Below are 21,511 nucleotides of genomic sequence, written 5' to 3'. Positions count from 1 at the left end.
GAAATCAGGAATTCGAGTATGACTTCAGGAGAGATGTAAAATTTTTAGTAAGAGAGTTAGAAAGACAAAAAGCCTAAGGTGCCAAGAGTCCTAAAATAATCTAATACAGAGATAAGGGAATAAGAGATTAGGATTAAGGGGGGAAGAACAAATAAAGTAAGAAGAAGAAAAGAGGAATAAAGATGGACAAACTTCTGCTTGATTCTGAAAACAGTTTCTAACAACTGGCTTTTGACAAGATAGAATTGGTGGCTCAAGTCTGGAACTGATAGGCAAACCCAGATGAGTCTTCCAAAAGTTGCTGTTATTGTGGAGTTTTTCTCCCAAGTGTTGTATCGAATAAATGCTTAACAATGAACCCTCAGCTGTACCCGAGAGCTAGAAATGTGAGAGGCAATTTATCATCCTTCTGTACTGCAGGGAATGACACACAAGGTCACATGCAAAGTGAAAAGGTTAGCCCATTTTTTACATAAAGTTATGGATCTTCAAGATCCCAAGCAAAATTTTCAGAAGTGTTGTATTCTTAATGTGTTAACTGTAAAAGAAACTCCTAACCCCTCCTCATTAATTATTAAGAATCTGCTTGTACAATGTTCATCTGAAATAAATACTACAAAAACAGATCAGAAGTCTTTATTTTTTTTGCATTAAAGTAAATACACTTATTTTAAAAGTACTTAAGCTTAGCTTCATTAGTGACAACTTTCAACAGAAATATCTGTTTCAAACACATCAGTAACAAGGTCTTAAAACTCTTTTATTAAAAGAGTGGGGAAAGGGTACCCCAGTTCAAGGTACATTCCACTTTTATATGGCCTCAGGTACATATTAAAACCCCTCCAATATGGCATGCTATCCATCGGCTTTTTATACCTTTTTCTTTAAAAATATCACCACGTTGTTTTCAAAGGTCTTATGAATTAAACTCTACAACTTCTCATTCGACTGAAAAAAGTTAACCCAAATTTTAGATGAAAAGAACCATTAAACACAACCAGGACATGCTGTATAAAAGGTTAAAAGTTCAACTTTTAAGCATGGAGGTCTCTTCTGAGTCAAATCCCATGTGTCTTGTCCCAAAGTATGATATTTGTTTAGAGTATATCTGAAAGGCATCAAGTCTGACAACAATGGGAGCAAAGACAGAGCTCATAATGAGCTGAGGAGGAAATCAAATATCAGGAGACTTCCAGGGCACCTGACATAATCCACAGGTCTCCAAAAATCTCAGCTGGAAAACCAGTGGACTAGTTTACTATCTGCGGTCCCTTCCAACTTTAACATTTTTAAATTCTATTTTCTATCTTAATATACTCAATTATTCCATTAATCAACCTTCTAAAGCAATTCATTTTTTCCCATCAACATTAAAAAGAGTAATGATTTGCTATATGCTGAATATTTTTTCCACTCTATTTTGTTTTGGTTCACCCAAAATTATTAACTATGTGCCACAAGTTTATAGAGATGACAGACATACTCAGAAAGAAAGATAAGAAGAAAGAGACAGAGGACTGGCACATTCTAGCTTCTAGGATGACCTCACGGTACATACTTCTCACCCTGTCAACCCCATCCCAATATAGTAGAAACAACTACATAGAGCCACAGTACTAAGGAGTGGAGCTTTTTTGGTGCAAAGAGCAAAGATGTTAAGGAATCTTATCCAAGTGTGATGTTCCCTTATCAGATCTTTCTTTCTTGGAAGCTCTCATTTCCCACTCACTCTGGCCTCTCACACAGAACAGATCCTGAACCCAGAAAGATCAAGAAGGAATCCTGGTAGGGTTTGGAAGAAATGAGCTAGGGATAGTTCCTTAGGCAAGCTGGTCTAAACTTTAAGGGGAAAGAACTGGTCCATTTTTTTTTTTGTCTTTCCTTTAGTTAATCTTTCTGTGCACTTCTATCACTTTGGAGGTTAATGTATCAATAGCCAAAATCTGAATACAGACTTTAAGGGAAAAAAGCCAAGGTAGCCACAAGGACAGCTTCTGGTCTAATTCTACCTATTTTATGCAAAGGAATCTCCTCACTCACCGAGACTGAGGGCTTGGAGTCAACACTCCAATATACTTTTATGTACACATGAAGTACATCTGCCTGGGCTCCTCCAGTCACATCTCTCTACCATGATCTGTTAACTTTCTGTGGCCGTGGTTAGTAGCTAGTTAATGATTCAGATCTCAGTCATCTTGTCTTCTTGTTATCACTTTCTACACTGAAGACATGGCAAACAACAGGGTATATGGTAAGAATACATATTTGAAAAGGAATTATAGAATTCAGCTAAGAAAAAAAGAACAAAAATGAAATGCATGATCGATTTGGTGACAATAATTTTAGTACCATTCTATCTGACAGGCTTCTTGATTATTCTTGAATGTCTTTTCCCATTTTTCCCTCCAAAATACTAAAATGTTACTGAAACAAGTAAGAAAAGGAAATATCTTTAATTCTTAACTTGTATTTTGTTAAACACTATCATGAGCTTTTGATGCTTTGCATATAATACTCGGCTTGAAAACCTCTTAAAGTGAGTTTATACTGAAATATTTATATAGCAATTTGAAAAGACTAATTTTGTTTTTTGCAAAATACATGATACTGCAACTTAAAAAACACCCAAAACACTGAATATTTTCCAATTTTCAATTTTTTTAAGAGTGATTAAGAGTCAAGAGATAATGACATAGTGGCCACAAGGTATATAATAAAGCACACCATTTATAGAATAAAAAGGCTATTACACAGGGGGAGAGTTAAATGAAGCACATTAGCAGCCCTCCAATCCAAAACAAAATTTCTACATTTACAAAAGTCCAGCTAATTTTACTTCATAATGACATTTTATGATAGGGTAACTTACATTTCAGTTTCACAAAATATATTGACATTGCAAAATAACCATTTAGTCAACAAATATTTACTAAGTGTCTAATGTGTGTCAAGCACTGTTCTAGGCACACAGGATAGGGCAATGAACAAAACAGTCAAAAACATCTGCCCTCATGGAACATGAAGACACACAAAGTTTCATAAAAAAAAAATAAAATAAAAAAGAGTAACTAACTATTTGTTGGTTTTAAAATAAGGCCAAGTGCCAAATATCTCTTCACTCCCCATATGTAATATTCTACATAAGAACAGAGAATGGAAATCCAGCCCTGGAATCTCTTACCTTAAATCTAAGCAACCACTTAATGCATAAATGGAGCAAATAAAAGAGGTAAGGGAAAAAAGCATTGAAAGGTTAGTTGGAACTTCAGGATGTGAAGAGAAAGGAAAAAAACAAAGAAAAAACAAGTTAAGCATTCAGCATTAAAAAATAATGTTTCAGTAGATCATAGAAAGAGTGGTTAAAGCAGAATGTGTCATGAACAGGAGTTTTGTGATGAAATTATATGACACTTTTATTTAAAAACAACTTTATTAAAGATTTCTTCAAACTAGTGACCCCTAAACACTAAAATGTACAAAAAATGAAAGGGACTACAGATTCCCTAAAGAACATTTACTTGAGGATTAAATAAGAATTGGGGGATCACCTTTTTAGTATATAAGTGGGGAAGTACAAATATGATGTTTTATATTCTAAGTGCCTTTTTATCATTAAATTCGTTCAGGATCCTAAAATTTTCTATTAGCAGTTGTTAGCCTCAAATAAATCTCAAAAGATTTTCCCAAGTTAGAATAAATTTCAGTTATTAATTATCCATCCAATTGTACATCCTATTTTAACATGCTCTAATTAGTACTGTAAACTAAATGCATTAGGTGTTCATTATAAAATTAAATATCAAATTTCAGATAATAGTGCTTATATCAAAATTGTAAGAAAGAAAAAGATTTTTTTAAAAAATTTACACCATACATATTCTTTTACCTAGATCTACATTAAAGTTAGATTTAACTGATTTCTAGCCATACTTGTGTGAGGTATATTTTTTAAATTTAAATTTGCTTATATTAGACACAAATCAATTGCATGAACTGTACAGTTTCACTTATAGGCATATACGTATTTATTCAGCATCACATTTGAAAAGTCACTGTCTTTCAAATCACTGCTGAGATGCAAACTTTAAATAACCTAATCCTTAGCTGAAGCTCTGAATAGTTTCTTAAGAACGAACACCAATTTAAATGAAAGTTATATGCTCCTCAGTTGTGATTATGGTACTTTACATACATAGCAGGCACTTAAATACATTTTAAAAGATAGCCAAAATATATAATGACTATCTACTCAAAAGCAGTGGAAATACTAGTTCACATATTAGTTTTAGCTACATTATTCTCACCCAAAATGTTGAGATAAATTTGTTTTAGAAAAATTCAAAGTACATGTTTGTTTATATATGTTCTTTCTGAAAACTAATGCCAAAAGTTTGTTGATATTTTTGAGATAAAGCAAATACTTTAATAACATACTGAATAATTTTTAATTAGTCATACTAAATCATTAAAAGATTAGAAATATAATACCACATTTATTTCCAGATCTATATGAGGTATTTTCATAACTGATTAAGCAAAACAATTCAGTCAAAGATGACTGTTTAAAACTTGACAACATAATACTAAGAAGAAAGAAGGATAACATAGTTATAGTGGTAAGAAATCTTCAGAACTACAAGTAGGCCAAGACTTGATCCTCTGGAAAGAAAAGATAAACGCTTAATTTTCTAAAGAGTTAGTTTCATTATGGGCTGTTGTTTTTAAGCTGGACAAAAATTATACTTACCTTTACTCCATGTCCAATATCATCTAGAATTGTATAGTCAATAGGTTTTCTAATATAACGAACTGGTCGTTCAAGGTTGGCTGGAGCAATAATCTTATGTGTCCTTGAAGTGTTTTTATTGGTAGTCAAAATACCAATTTCTCTTCTTGCAACTTTCTCTTTATGAATATCAACGGTCTACAAAATATAATATAAACACAACACAAAAATGTATAGCTCTTATATCCAGAAAAATAAAAATATAAATACTTAGAGGTTTAATATCATTATTCATATTCTTAACCACAATTGCTAACTTCTCCTTTTGGGACCAATACTGACTTTCTCCCTTTCTAGGCTAAAGCAAGGGATGGGAAACCATGGCTGGCAGACCAAATTTGGCCCACCACCTATTTTTTACAGCCCAAAAGCTAAGAGAGGTGTTTACATTTTTTTAATGGTTGAAAAAAGTCAAAAGAAAAATAGGTCTTGACATGTGAAAATTATATGGAATTCAAATTTCAGTTTCCATAAACAAAGTTTTATTGGAACACAGTTATTCTACTTGCTTACATATTTTCACAATATAATGGCAGAGATGAGTAGTACTAACAGAGACCTTATGGCCTGCAAAGCATAAAATATTTATTAGCTGGCCCTTTACAGAAAAAGTTTGCCAACCTCTGGACTAAACATGCTAATTTTTCCCCTCTCCATTAAGACTTAACCTTATTAAGAAAGCCCCAGTGAAGGAATTCCCTGGTGGTCCACTGGTTAGGACTCCATGCTTTCACTGCTGAGGGCCTGGGTTCAATCCCTGGTTGGGGAACTAAGATCCCACAAGCCGTGCAGTGCAGCCAAAAAAAAAGAAAAATCTTCAAAAAAAAAAGAAAGTCCCAGTGATTAATCTGGTTCCATTTAAAAATAACCTATTAGTATAAACTCTATTAGTGTTTAAATAATTTTTATTAAAAAAAGAGAGGCCTAAACTATAAATACAATGTTAAAATAAGAATCATTTTTTACAGAGAAACTTGTTTACTGAGGCAATGCTGCTTATATTTTATCATAACAAAATGCTTGTAAAATATTTCATTATTTTATTTATTAAATGTTCAAAATAGGATATAATTTAGTACATAACAACAATGTGTTTTTACTCAGTTTTCTATTTGCTGAGAGAGGGCGAATTTAAGCACGGGTAATTAATACACTAAAGCAGCATTTTTCAAACTGCAAGGTGCAATTTAGTGAGATGTGAGCAGCAATTATTTTAAATGAAAAAGAACAGAAATATCAGACAACATACACATAGTAAGGTATTTTTTCTTAAAATGTTATGTATATAAATACATATATTAAATTGTGTACTGGATGAAATATAAAATATATTTTTAACTGTGAGTTGCAGTTTAAAAAGTTTGAAAAATACTTCACTAAAATTTTGTTCACATCTCTTGCCACCATTCCTGGCTCAAGCAGCAATTAACAGATACTTTTGCTATTTCCTCCCCAAACCTACTTTAATTTACCCTGTCTAAAGAATAACCAGGTAGTAACACAGAAATGGAAATGAAAGATAACCATCATGACATTATTAAATACAACTTTAAGAAATCTGAACACTGATTATTTATCCTTCTAAACTACCTAAAGTGTGAAAGAAACCTGAAACAAATTTGAAGCCTCCCATTTCAACCAACAGATCTTAAAAGAAACAGAATCTGTAAGTTCATAACTAATAAATATCTAAATGAAGCAACAAATCGAATACCGGCCAAGGTAGTGACCTTATCATTTTAATTATTTCTTTTTAAGACAAAAATAGGTTTTGAACTTTTTCAGTGCATATTAGAAAAATTACAAAATCTGCTTTCCTTTTCAACTGTTTGAGGGAGCTATAACAGAAAAAAAAAGGTTGCACATTAGTGACAATATTGGAATTTACTTATTTTTAACTTCAGAGAAATGGAAATTAATCATATTTTACTTTTGAATAATTTTTAATGAGTCTTTCTGAATTACTAAAAATATGAGCTAGGGGCTTCCCTGGTGGCGCAGTGGTTGAGAGTCTGCCTGCCGATTCAGGGGACATGGGTTCGTGCCCCGGTCCAGGAAGATCCCACATGCTGAGGAGCGGCTGGGCCCGTGAGCCGTGGCCGCTGAGCCTGCGCGTCTGTAGCCTGTGCTCCGCGACGGGAGAGGCCACAACAGTGAGAGGCCCGCGTACCGCAAAACAAAACAAACAAACAAACAAAAATGAGCTAGGAAGATTTCATACTTACCAATTATACTTCAAAATAACCAAAAAACCCCAAAATATGACACTTATTTTTTATATATAACTGGTCTTTGTTATACCAATAAAAGAAAATTTATTAGAGAATGTAATCCTCTTTCAACATTGTTTTCATTCTGCTTAGTTAGAAATATAATTATTCAGAAATGAAAACAAAAGAATGTAAACCTAATCAACAATAACAGAATTCTAAACTTAGGGCAAACTGGAACTTCAAATTTTCCTGCTAGAAATATTAATAAATCTCTGGAGAATGAAAAGAGGGGTAACTTTTCATTATTATTTGCACTAAGATACAGTTATATTTTATAACAAGCACATATTTTTAAATTATTTGAAAAAACTGAGACTTTTTTAAAAGCATTAGAACAATTAGATCATACCTGGGGATTGGGGGCACTTACATATTACTTATATATTTTCTTTATGTACACATAAACACACAGCCCAAACCTGTATAAGCCATTACAGTAAGCATAAAAGAAAGACCAACACAGCAAAAGAAACGATCACAGAACTTTTATATATAAGCCGAAATAAGGGATAGTTGCTACAATAGGGCATAAAATTAGGCTCTTAGCTTCATAGAGAAGGCAAAGTATAAATAATGAGTTACAAGAAAACATATACCCCTTCACTGGAAAAGTGACCATGTGCCCAGCACTAAACTCTTAAAGGAACTGGTTGAAGGAATTATGAGAAAAATGTTCTTTTTTGCTTCTTACATTAATTCTCATTAAAACTGAAGGCATATTTTAAAACGTAATTCTTAACAGCATATGTCTATATGAAGCCAAAATAATCTAGTTTGGTTATACGTTTCTAGTTGTCTACTCTAAAAGAATACTAGAGCAGGGCTTCTCAACAGCAACACTACCAGCATTTTGGGCCAGATAATTCTTTGTTGTGGAAGGGCTGTCCTGAGCATTGTAGGTTGTAGTGAAGCCTCCCAGTTGGTATCTATAGCACTCCCCACGCCAAGCTGTAACAACCAAAAATATCTGACGTTGCCAATTGTTCCCTTGGGGGTAAAACTGCTCTGACAGAGAACCAGTGATGTAGAAGAAGGACTAATTCATTTGTCTCATACATTATTCACTCTCAAATGTCAACTGTTTCCAAACTTTGTACAAGAGTTGATTTATGATTAATGCCTCTAGTGACTGCCAAATATCAATAATTGATGTCATTAACTTTTAAAAATCATCTAAAAATAATAAAAGTAATATATGGTTAAGAAAACCCAAAGGTATAATTTGTGAATTGCCATCCTAATACCACACTGAATTGAACTGTAGGAGTTCCCGTAGACAGAATCAAATATAACTTCAGAACATGGTTATGATTTTATCTTAAGTCTGAATAACAACTTTTAATGGAGAACAATAAATCTATTACATAAATAAGGAGGAGAAAGTTTGGTCCAGAAGATTCTGAAGTTTTCAGCAATTACCTAATTCACATTTTTCAAAGATTTCTCTGGTAGAAAATACAATCATTTTCAAATTAGACAGAGTAATGTAATGAATACCCTCCATATACTTAACATCCAGCTTCAACATTCATCAACTCACAGCCAATTGTCAGTTTTAAAAGAACTTTGGTAAGGCTCCTAAAACATATTTTTAAATATGGCTTGTATGTTTTCCCTAAATCAAACTCATAGCTTTCAGTAATCACCATTGCCTTTGCCTTCACAATATACTTTGATATTACAATGCTGAAATGAATTAAGTTAAATTTTGGAAGTACGAATTCAACACTGATAGCTAGTCAGAATTTTAATAATAAGAAAAGTATTTTCCACTTATCCTGGATTTCTAAAGTTACTAGTTATATGCCAATAAACTTACTCTCATTCAGAAGAGGCCTCAATAATAGCACTCACCTATGGCAAGTGGAAAATGTGTTTAACTAGCAAAGAAGACCAAAACTAATGCAAGTACACTGCTATTAATACTATTATTGTTTGCTACCTGTTAACCAAAAAACACACCAAGTAGTATTGCTGCAACTGTGCAAGAGTTAAATATCTTTTCTCCCACAGTTCCTTAACAATTTGTTTCTCCATCCTCTAACAGCTATTGCCAAGCTGGTGTCACATGCTGCAGGCTCCCCCCATGATATTTCAACCACGCAGTGCCAAACCCAGGCTCCTCTAGAATACCTCTCATGGCCTTGACTTTCAGCTCCTCTGCAAGCCTGAGCCCCCCTCCCACACCTCCATCATGGACCCAAGCACATGCTCAGGCCACAGCAGATGACAGGAAGGTATGTATAAAGTATTTTGCTTTAGGGTTATCCATGCATTGTCCCATTACCACAGATAATTGAAAGTAGACTGTACTGGATAGCACTACCTCAGTCAGCTGCCCATCAGTGTGGGAAAACATCCGCAGTCAAACAGTTACAGTGGGTTAACTCAACTAAGTTGGGTGTTTTAAAATGTGTCTCCATTTTTTTACATTAGTAAGTTAATGTTTCAAATAAGCATTTATTTATTTTAATCACAAATATGCTTTACACTATTCATCTTTCATAAAACAAATTAGTTATTCACAAACTGAATGGGTAATTTTCAGTTATTTATTTTCTATAAAATGATATAAACTTAATTAGGAACTGTATAAATCCTACTTTCTATACATAATTACACACTGATAACCATTAGTGGGATTTCCTAAATTTAAAATTGGTAATTTTTAAACAAATCTATATACATAAAGTTTTTTAAATTTATTATTTATTTTTGGCTGAGTTGGGTTTTTGTTGCTGCATGAGGGCTTTACCTAGTTGTGGCGAGCAGGGGCTACTCTTCATTGCAGTGCGCAGGCTTCTCATTGCGGTGGCTTCTCTTGTTGCAGAGCCCGGGCTCTAGGCACACGGGCTTCAGTAGTTGTGGCACGCAGGCTCAGTAGTTGTGGCTCACAGGCTCTAGAGTGCAGGCTCAGTAGTTGTGGCACACGGGCTTAGTTGCTCTGCGGCATGTGGGATCTTCCCGGACCAGGGCTCGAACCTGTGTCCCCTGCATTGGCAGGCGGATTCTTAACCACTGCACCACCGGGGAAGTCCTACATAAAGTTTTTTAAACAAAAAATTACCCTACATGATGAGTTCCTCAGGGTTTAGACCTTCCATTGCCTTTTAGTAGTCCCTAAACCCTTAAGAAGAATCACTTCCATTCCTATATTATTTTACAGTCATTCCTTTCTATCTCCTCTACTTGTTACATGCTAACTACTTCAACATCTGGCCCAGTAAGTTCTAGTTAGCTCTTGGGAGGGTGGGAGAGACACTGCTTTGTAAGTTCTTTATGTTGCCTTTTGCCCTCTCTTGATCTTCTTCTAAGCCATGTTGAACCGAATACTGACAGTATTGACTGTTTTTAGTAGTTAAGAGAAGAATTTTAATTTACAAGTTTATAAGAATTTTAGCTTGAATAATGTTCTGTAAATCTTTTTTTACCTTACCAGAAATGGACACAAAATCATGGACACAGTAAATAGCTATACTGACTTAACAGCAGCTCTGTGTGCCTTGCTTATACAAGTATTCAGTAAAAATTAAATGTCTGCTCTGACAACTACACATTCTTGAAAAATATTTAACATTAATTTAACTCTTACTCTCGGCTTGAAGATTAAAAATTTCATTTATCTTTTAAATAATATGCTTCCAAAGAATTGACAGGATAACAGCAACAAAGCGAGAGGTGGAATTTCTTTAAAATTTAACACCCTTAAAATACCTAAGGTAACCCACATCAGAACCTATCCTAACACTGTCTTACAGATACAGTGAGTGTGGTATAGATTAGTACACTACCTAATACTATATGGTCTTTTTAGTATAAAAAGTTTCTGATACTAAATATTCATAATCAACTCTATCTTGTTTTTCAAAACATTTGCCATTGGGAGAATGGGTTATTACTTTGTTTTGTTGAATTATTTCTTCCTGATACATAGTTGGTAGAGTCAGTGGAATTTCCATCCTCAGATTCAAAATGAAAGTAATCTGGAAATAGTTCAGTTACATCAGAGTGATAGAGGGTTGAAGTGAGTAGGGCGCAGACTGAGGTAAACAGCAGAGCCAGCAGAATAGAAAGAAGAAAAAAGCAAATATAAATCAAGTTCGTTTGTGAGAATCTCACAATTGTGAGAATAAAAATTCAAAATGGAAGACAGCTCATAAAGCATCTAATCAGTCCTATCATTTTACAGGTGAGGAAACTGAAGTTCAAATAAGTCAAATATCACACAAGTCAGCAGAAGGACCAGAGTAAAATCTAGATCCCCCACCCTCTCCCTCCCAATACTCAGTGTTCATCTCTATTAAAATGGAGAAAAGAGCTAGAGCACTAGGAGGCTGAAAAGTGGTAAGTTTCCTACCTAGGAGATAGGAAAAAGATACTGATGAGGAAAGAAATTGAATACCTCAGATATCTAATATCTACTGGTCCTTAACCACTCTACCAGACAACCCTTAACAACAACTCTTGACACCTACCATTCCAATATACATGTGATCTCATCTTTGACCTGACTGAACCTCCATTTCTTTGCTTCCTCAACCCCACTTCTCTCCAAATTCTCCCAACCTAGTATTTTTGCTCCAAATGCAAAAATAAATATGACCTCAAGATATCTTGAGAACATTGTAACTCCCTCTAAAAACATAATAATGTTTTTAATAAAGCATAATAATAATAAAATTTAAGTACCAAACATTTGAAAACCAGTATTTTGGAGCAAGAGCCTACAAACTATAGCCCACATGCCAAAACTGGCCTGTAGCCTGTTTTTATATGGTCCACAAGCTAAGAATGCTTTTTACATATTTAAACAGTTGCTTAAAAACATACAGCACAGGAATTTCTTTAAATTTAACACCCTGTGCTGTAATTACATACAGCACCCTGTTTAAAAAATTTTATGTAGGACTTCCCCGGTGGTGCAGTGGTTAAGAATCCGCCTGCCAATGCAGGGGACACAGGTTCGAGCCCTGGTCCGGGAAGATCCCACATGCCGCAGAGCAACTAAGCCCGTGTGCCACAACTACTGAGCCTGCACTCTAGAGCCTGTGAGCCACAACTACTGAGCCTGCGTGCCACAACTACTGAAGCCCGTGTGCCTAGAGCCCGGGCTCCGCAACAAGAGAATTACAGCACAGGGTGCTGTATGTAATTACATACAGCACAGGAATTCGCTGTCAGTCCAGTGGTTAGGGCTCCACACTTCCACTGCAGGAGGCACGGGTTCGATCCCTGGGAACTAAGATCCCGGATGCCATGCAGCGTGGCCAAAACAACACAAAACAAAACATACAGCACAAAGAATCATAGGAGACTGAAACCCCATGTGGCCCACAAAGCCTAAAATATTGACTATCTAGCCCTTTACAAAAAAGTATGCCAATTCTTGCTTCAGAGTATTTACTGAGCATTTGCTTTACAAACAGAAAACATTTTCTCTTATACTATGGAATCATATTTCATTCTAAAGAGCATCAAAGAGCTTTGATATTCAATTGACTTTTAAAATACAGGACTCTACATACATTAAATGAAACTGAAAAAAGTTTCAATCCTTAAGGTAAATGCTAAAAGTACATAAATTTTAAAAAATTTACTCATTTCTTAGCTATAGCCTCTATCAGCCCATTTCTCCTACTCAACTCCTCATCCAACATACTTCAATATATTTCATATAAACTTAACAGCTGCTGTAGAGTTGCAGATCCCTTGCTTTTCCAAGTATTGCCCTCTAGACACTCAACTCCAAAGGAAGGAGGCTCAACATATTCTTGACAGCTCTGACTCAGGCCTCTGTTATTTCTGACCTACCAATCTCTATCCATTCATCTCTGCCATTTTTTACTTATTCCATTAGAACAGCTTTAAAAGATAGTATTAAGCCATATTAATTAAATATATAAGATTTGTGTGATACTCAAAAAGAAAATGTTCTCATTAACTGAATACATATACTTACAACTTAGAGTAAACTTAATCGCCTTCCTCCTTAAGGCTGCTACACTTTTCTACCAAAGAACTACAGAATTCTAATCAGAATACAGATGATTGCTTTCATTGTCATTGTCCTACTGCCATTATCTACCCACACAATCTCACAAACTAATGAAAAGTTGTCCCTCCTTTTTAGGAACTCTAATATATTAATTTCTCTTCTGCATTTGCACTTTTCTTCTTAATTTCTTCTTTGAGTTCTTTGCCAAAATTTCAAACATGCGGAAATTTTAAGACTCTGAAGTATAAATTTCAAAATTCTACATCAGATTAGCAATATGTCAGCATCCCTTTTTCTATAAAAAACCAAGTTCATCTATTCCATCATTTAAAATGCCACTATTTCCTCTAGGAGGTCCTTTCAGAATAAAAATCTACCTCTTGCTCATTAAAATTCACCAATACTTTTTTTTTTTAGTTTAAGACACAGCAATACAACAAGCAATAAATTATATGATGTCTACAGAAGTTTATATGGAATGTGAAGAAACCGTTATAGGGGCAAATTCAGATTTAAGATTAAATAATATTAAATAACAAGAAATCCCTCTGAATGGTTTGATGGATTTAACAGAAATATAAGGTAGGGGGGACCTTCAAGATGGCACAGGAGTAAGACGTGGAGATCACCTTCCTCCCCACAAATACATCAAAAATACATCTACATGTGAAACAACAACTACAGAACATCTACTGAATGCTGGCAGAAGACCTCAGAATTCCCAAAAGGCAAGAAACTCCCCCACGTACCTGGGTAAAGCAAAAGAAAAACAGAAACAAAAGAATAGAGATGAGACCTGCACCTCTGGGAGGGAGCTGTGAAGGAGGAAAAGTTTCCACACACTAGGAAGCCCCTTCACTGGTGGAGACAGGGGGTGGGTGGGGGAGAAACTTCGGAGCCACAGAGGAGAGCACAGCAACAGGGGTGTGGAGGGCAAAGCGGAGAGATTCCTGCAGAAAGGATTGGTGCCGACCAGCACTCACCAGCCTGAGAGGCTTCTCTGCTCACCCACCGGGGCTGTCTGAGAGCTGAGGCTCGGACTTCAGAGGTCAGATCCCAGGGAGAGGACTAGGATTGGTTGCGTGAACACAGCCTGAAGGGGGCTAGTGCACTACAGCTAGCCGGGAAGGAGTCCGGGAAAAAGTCTGCACCTGCCTGAGAGGCAAGAGACCATTGTTTCAGGGTGCATGGGGAGAGGGGATTCAGAGCACCGCCTAAACAAGCTACAACTATGGGTGCAAGCCACAGCTATCAGCTCGGACACTAGAGACGGACATTAAACGCTAAGGCTGCTGCTGCAGCCACCAAGAAGCCTGTGTGCAAGCACAGGTCACTATCCACACCTCCCCTACCAGGAGCCCGTGCAGCTTGCCACTGTCAGGGTCCCGTGATCCAGGGACAATTTCCCTGGGAGAACCCAAGGTGTGGCTCGGATGTTGCAATGTCACCCCAGACTCTGCCACCAGAGGCTTGCCCCACATTCCGTACCCCTCCCTCCACCGGGCCAGAGTGAGCCAGAGCCCCCACAGGCGACCTACACACAGAGGCGGGTCGAAATCCAAAGCTGAACCCCAGAAGCTGTGCAAACAAAGAAGAGAAAGGGAAATTTCTCCAAGCAACCTCAGGAACAGCAGATTAAATATCCACAATCAACTCGATGTACCCTGCATCAGTGGAATACCTGAACAGACAACGAATCATCCCAAAATTGAGGAGGTGGACTTTGGGAGCAACCGTAGACTTGGGGTTTGCTTTCTGCATCTATTTGTTTCTGGTTTTATGATTATCTTAGTTTAGTATTTAGAGCTTATTATTTTTTTTTTACATCTTTATTAGAGTATAATTGTTTTACAATGGTGTGTTAGCTTCTGCTTTATAACAAAGTGAATCAGTTATACATATACATATGTTCCCATATCTCTTCCCTCTTGCATCTCCCTCCCTCCCACCCTCCTTGTCCCACCTCTCTAGGTGGTCACAAAGCACCGAGCTGATCTCCCTGTGCCATGCAGCTGCTTCCCACTAGCTATCTATTTTACGTTTGGTAGTGTATATATGTCCATGCCACTGTCTCGTTTTGTCACAGCTTACCCTTCACCCTCCCCATATCCTCAAGTCCATTCTCTAGTAGGTCTGTGTCTTTATTCCTGTCTTACCCCTAGGTTCTTCATGACATTTTTTTTTCTTAAATTCCATATATATGTGTTACCATATGGTATTTGACTTTTTCTTTCTGACTTACTTCATTCTGTATGGCAGACTCTAGGTCCATTCTCCTCATTACAAATAGCTCAATTTCGTTTCTTTTTATGGCTGAGTAATATTCCATTGTATATACGTGCCATTCATCCGATGATGGACACTTAGGTTGTTTCCATCTCCGGGCTATTGTAAATATAGAGCTGCAATGAACATTTTGGTACATGACTCTTTTTGAATTATAGTTTTCTCAGGGTATATGCCCAGTAGTGGGATTGCTGGGTAATATGGTAGTTCTATTTGTAGTTTTTTAAGAAACCTCCATACTGTTCTCCACAGTGGCTGTAACAATTCACATTCCCACCAGCAGTGCAAGAGTGTTTCCCTTTTCTCCACACCCTCTCCAACATTTATTGTTTCTAGATTTTTTGATGATGGCCATTCTGACCGGTGTGAGATGACATCTCATTGTAGTTTTGATTTGCATTTCTCTAATGATTAATGATGCTGAGCATTCTTTCACGTGTTTGTTGGCAGTCTGTATAACTTCTTTGGAGAAATGTCTATTTAGGTCTTCTGCCCATTTTTGGATTGGATTGTTTGTTTTTTTGATATTGAGCTGCATGAGCTGCTTGTAAATTTTGGAGATTAATCCTTTGTCAGTTGGTTCATTTGCAAATATTTTCTCCCATTCTGAGGGCTGTCTTTTAGTCTTGTTTATGGTTTCCTTTGCTGTGCAAAAGCTTTGAAGTTTCATTAGGTCCCATTTGTTTATTTTTGTTTTTATTTCATTTTCTCTAGGAAGTGGGTCAAAAAGGATCTTGCTGTGATTTATGTCATAGAGTGCTCTGCCTATGTTTTCCTCTAAGAGTTTGATAATTTCTGGCCTTACATTTAGGTCTTTAATCCATTTTGGGCTTATTTTTGTGTATGGTGTTAGGTAGTGATCTAATCTCATACTTTTACATGTACCTGTCCAGTTTTCCCAGCACCACTTATTGAAGAGGCTGTCCTTTCTCCACTGTACATTCCTGCCTCCTTTATCAAAGATAAGGTGACCACATGTGCGTGGGTTTAACTCTGGGCTTTCTATCCTGTTCCATGGACCTCTCTTTCTGTTTTTGTGCCAGTACCATACTGTCTTCATTACTGTAGCTTTGTAGTATAGTCTGAAGTAAGGGAGCCTGATTCCTCCAGCTCTGTTTTTCATTCTCAAGATTGCTTTGGCTATTTGGGGTCTTTTGTGTTTCCATACAAATTGTGAAATTTTTTGTTCTAGTTCTGTGAAAAATGCCAGTGGTAGTTTGATAGGGATTGCATTGAATCTGTAGATTGCTTCTGGTAGTAGAGTCATTTTCACAATGTTGATTCTTCCAATCCACGAACATCATATATCTCTCCAACTATCTGTATCATCTTTAATCTCCTTCATCAGTGTCTTATAGTTTTCTGCATACAGGTCTTCTGTCTCCTTAGGTAGGTTTATTCCTAGATATTTTATTCTTTCTGTTGCAATGGTACATGGAAGTGTTTTCTTGATTTCACTTTCAGATTTTTCATCATTAGTGTATAGGAATGCCAGAGATTTCTGTGCATTAATTTGGTATCCAGCTACTTTACCAAATTCATTAATTAGCTCTAGTAGTTTTCTGGTAGCATCTTTAGGATTCTCTATGTATAGTATCATATCATCTGCCAACAGTGACAGCTTTACTTCTTCTTTTCCGATTTGGATTCCTTTTATTTCCTTTTCTTCTCTGATTGTTGTGGCTAAAACTTCCAAAACTATGTTGAATAAGAGTGATGAGAGTGGGCAACCTTGTCTTGTTCCTGATCATAGTTGAAATGGTTTCAGTTTTTCACCATTGAGGACAATGTTGGCTGTGGGCTTGTCATATATGGCCTTTATTATGTTGAGGAAAGTTCCCTCTATGCCTACTTTCTGCAGGGTTTTTATCATAAATGTGAATTTTGTTGAAAGCTTTCTCTGCATCTATTGAGATGATCATATGGTTTTTCTCCTTCAGTTTCTTAATATGGTGTATCACATTGATTAATTTGCGTATATTGAAGAATCCTTGCATTCCTGGAATAAACCCCACTTGATCATGGTGTATGATCCTCTTAATGTGCTGTTGGATTCTGTTTGCTAGTACTTTCTTGAGGATTTTTGCATCTATGTTCATCAGTGATATTGGCCTGTAGTTTTCTTTCCTTGTGACATCCTTGTCTGGTTTTGGTATCAGGGTGATGGTGGCCTCATACATGAGTTTGGGAGTTTTCCTCCCTCTGTTATATTTTGGAAGAGTTTGAGAAGGATAGGTGTTATTAGCTCTTCTCTAAATGTTTGATAGAATTTGCCTGTGAAGCCAACCGGTCCTGGGCTTTGGTTTGTTGGAAGATTTTTAATCACAGTGTCAATTTCAGTGCGTGTGATTGGTCTGTTCATATTTTCTATTTCTTCCTGATTCAGTCTTGGCTTGTTGTGCATTTCTCAGAATTTGCCCATTTCTTCCAGGTTGCCCATTTTATTGGCATAGAGTTGCTTGTAGTAATCTCTCATAATCTTTTGCATTTCTGCAGTGTCAGTTGTTACTTCTCCTTTTCCATTTCTCATTCTACTGATCTGAGTCTTCTCCCTTTTTTTGTGATGAGTCTGGCTAATTGTTTATCAATTTTGTTTACCTTCTCAAAGAACCAGCTGTTAGCTTTATTGATCTTTGCGATCGTTTCCTTCATTTCTTTTTCATTTATTTCTGATCTGATTTTTATGATTTCTTTCCTTCTGCTAACTTTGGGTTTTTTTTCTTTTTCTTTCTCTAATTGCTTTAGGTGTAAGGTTAGGTTGTTTACTTGAGATGTTTCCTGTTTCTTAAGGTAGGATTGTATTGCTATAAACTTCCCTCTTAGAACTGCTTTTGCTGCATCCCATAGGTTTTGGTCATCGTGTCTCCATTGTCATTTGTTTCTAGGTATTTTTTATTTCCTCTTTGATTTCTTCAGTGTTCACTTCGCTATTAAGTAGTGTATTGTTTAGACTCCATGTGTTTGTATCTTTTACAGATATTTCCCTGTAACTGATATCTGGTCTCACAGCGTTGTGGTCGGAAAAGATACTTGATACAATTTCAATTTTCTTAAATTTACTAAGGCTTTATTTGTGACCCAAGATATGATCTATACTGGAGAATGTTCCATGAGCACTTAAGAAAAACGTGTACTCTGTTGTTTTTGGATGGAATGTCCTATAAATATCAATTAGGTCCATCTTGTTTAATGTATCATTTAAAGCTTGTGTTTCCTTATTTATTTTCATTTTGGATGATCGGTCCATTGGTGAAAGTGGGGTGTTAAAGTCCCCTACTATGAATGTGTTACTGTCGATTTCCCCTTTTACGGCTGTTAGTATTTGCCTTATGTATTGAGGTTCTCCTATGTTGGGTGTATAAGTATTTACAATTGTTATATGTTCTTGGATTCATCCCTTGATCATTATGTAGTGTCCTTCTTTGTCTCTTGCAATAGTCTTTATTTTAAAGTCTGTTTTGTCTGATTAAGAATTTCTACTCTAGCTTTCTTTTGGTTTCCATTTGCATGGAATATCTTTTTCCATCCCCTTTAATTTCAGTCTGTATGTGTCTCTAGGTCTGAAGTGGGTGTCTTGTAGACAGCATATATATGGGTCTTATTTTTGTATCCATTCAGCCAATCTGTGTCTTTTCGTGCGAGCATTTAGTCCATTTACATTTAAGGTAATTATCGATATGTATGTTCCTATTCCCATTTTCTTAATTGTTTTGGGTTCGTTATTGTAGGCCTTTTCCTTCTCTTGTATTTCTTGACTACAGAAGTTCCTATAGCAGCTGTTGTAAAGCTGGTTTGGTGGTGCTGAATTCTCTCAGCTTTTGCTTGTCTGTAAAGGTTTTAATTTCTCCATCAAATCTGAATGAGATCCTTGCTGGGTAGAGTAATCTTGGTTGCAGGTTTTTCTCCTTCATCACCTTAAATATGTCCTGCCAGTCCCTTCTGGCTTGCAGAGTTTCTGCTGAAAGATCAGCTGTTAACCTTATGGGAATTCCCTTGTGTGTTATTTGTTGTTTTTCCCTTGCTGCTTTTAATATGTTTTCTTTGTGTTTAATTTTTGACAGCTTGATTAATATGTGTCTTGGTGTATTTCTCCTTGGATTTATCCTGTATGGGACTCTCTGTGCTTCCTGGACTTGAATGACTATTTCCTTTCCCATATTATGGAAGTTTTCAACTATAATCTCTTCAAATATTTTCTCAGTCCCCTTCTTTTTCTCTTCTTCTTCTGGAACCCCTATAATTCGAATGTTGGTGTGTTTAATGTTGTCCCAGAGGTCTCTGAGACTGTCCTCTGTTCTTTTCATTCCTTTTTCTTTATTCTGGTCTGCAGTAGCTATTTCCACTATTTTATCTTCCAGGTCACTTATCTGTTCTTCTGACTCAGTTATTCTGCTACTGATCCCTTCTAGAGCATTTTAAATTTCATTTATTGTGTTGTTCATCATTGTTTATTTCATCTTTAGTTCTTCTAGGTCCTTGTTAAATGTTTCTTGCATTTTGTCTATTCTATTTCCAAGGTTTTGGATCATCTTTACTATCGTTATTGTGAATTCTTTTTCAGGTAGACTGCCTAATTCCTCTTCATTTGTTAAGTCTGGTGGGTTTTTCTCTTGCTCCTTCATCTGCTGTGTGTTTTTCTGTCTTCTCATTTTGCTTATCTTACTGTGTTTGGGGTCTCCTTTTTGCAGGCTGCAGGTTCATAGTTCCCGTTGTTTTTGGTGTCTGTCCCCAGTGGCTAAGGTTGGTTCAGTGGGTTGTGTAGGCTTCCTGGTGGAGGGGACTAGTGCCTGCGTTGTGGTGGATGAGGCTGGATCTTGTCTTTCTGGTGGGCAGGTCCACGTCCGGTGGTGTGTTTTGGGGTGTCTGTGGACTTCTTATGATTTTAGGCAGCCTCTCTGCTAATGGGTGGGGTTGTGTTCCTGTCTTGCTAGTTGTTTGGCATAGGGTGTCCAGCACTGTAGCTTGCTAGTCGTTGAGCGAAGCTGGGTGCTGGTGTTGACATGGAGATCTCTGGGAGATTTTCACCGTTTGATATTATGTGGAGCTGGGAGATCTCTTGTGGACCAGTGTCCTGAAATTGGCTCTCCCACCTCAGAGCCACAGCACTGACTCCTGGCTGTAGCACCAAGAGCCTTTCATCCACACAGCTCAGAATAAAAGGGAGGAAAAGAAGAAAGAAAGAAAGAGAGAGAGAGAGAGAGAGGGAGGGAGGGAGGAAGGAAGAAGGGAGGGTGGGAGGGACGGATGGAGGGAGGGAGGAAAGGAAGGAAGAAAATAAAATAAAATAAAGATAAAATAAAGTTATTAATATAAAAAAATTAATAAGAAAAAAAAACGAACGTACAGAACCCTTGGACTAATGGTGGAAGCAAAGCTATACAGACAAAATGTCACACAGAAGCATACACATACACACTCACTAAAAGAGGAAAAGGGAAAAATCATAAATCTTGCTAAGTCCACCTCCTCAATTTGGGATGATTCGTTGTCTATTCATGTATTCCACAGATGCAGGGTACAGCAAGTTGATTGTGGAGCTTTAATCTGCTGCTTCTGAGGCTGCTGGGAGGGATTTCCCATTCTCTTCTTTGTTCTCACAGGTCCCAGGGCTCAGCTTTGGATTTGGCCCTGCCTCTGCCTGTAGGTCACCGGAGGGCGTCTTTGCTCAGAGAGGACGGGGTTAAAGGAGCAGGTGCTTTGGGGACTCTAGCTCACTCAGGCCGGGGGGGATGGAGGGGTACGGAGAGTGGGGCGAGCCTGCAGCAGCAGAGGCCAACATAACGTTGCACCAGCCTGAGGCGCACCGTGCGTTCTCCCTGGGGAGTTGTCCATGGATCATGGGACCCTGGCAGTGGCGGGCTGCACTGGCTCCCTGGAAAGGGGGTGTGGATAGTGACCTGTGCTCGCACACAGGCTTCTTGGTGGCGGCAGCAGCAGCCTTAGCGTCTCATGCCCGTCTCTGGGGTTCGCGCTGTTAGCCGCAGCTCACGCCCGTCTCTGGAGCTCCTTTAAGCAGTGCTCTTAATCCCCTCTCCTCAAACACTGGTAAACAAGGAGGGAAGAAAAAGTCTCTTTTTCCCCGGACTCCCTCCCTGCTAGCCATGGCACACTAACCCCTTCAGGCTGTGTTCACACCGCCAACCCCAGTCCTCTCCCTGCGCTCCGACCAAA

The 21,511-nt window shown here is 37.2% G+C and overlaps 2 protein-coding genes across 32 annotated transcripts in view; one reads left to right on the top strand and one right to left on the bottom strand.

Annotated features, from left to right (window-relative positions):
- ABI2 (abl interactor 2) overlaps positions 1-21,511 on the bottom strand; it is a 102,602-nt gene that overhangs the window by 39,637 nt on the left and 41,454 nt on the right. For 17 of the 31 annotated variants that reach the window (XM_049712358.1, XM_049712362.1, XM_033429663.2 and 14 more), the window contains exon 3: positions 4,748-4,924. In XM_049712358.1, coding sequence (XP_049568315.1) covers positions 4,748-4,924 — 177 coding nt within the window. Of the gene's footprint in view, positions 1-3,181; positions 3,200-4,747; positions 4,925-21,511 lie in introns of all 31 variants that reach the window. The other 14 variants (XM_033429653.2, XM_049712357.1, XM_033429645.2 and 11 more) reach the window with 1 other exon arrangement.
- RAPH1 (Ras association (RalGDS/AF-6) and pleckstrin homology domains 1) overlaps positions 1-21,511 on the top strand; it is a 184,755-nt gene that overhangs the window by 138,241 nt on the left and 25,003 nt on the right. The window lies entirely within an intron of this gene.

This window comes from Orcinus orca, chromosome 7, assembly GCF_937001465.1.
Source record: "Orcinus orca chromosome 7, mOrcOrc1.1, whole genome shotgun sequence".
Taxonomy (NCBI): Eukaryota; Metazoa; Chordata; class Mammalia; order Artiodactyla; family Delphinidae; genus Orcinus; species Orcinus orca.
The sequence above is the reverse complement of the archived record's forward strand: the minus strand, read 5'-3'. Positions and strand labels throughout refer to the sequence as shown.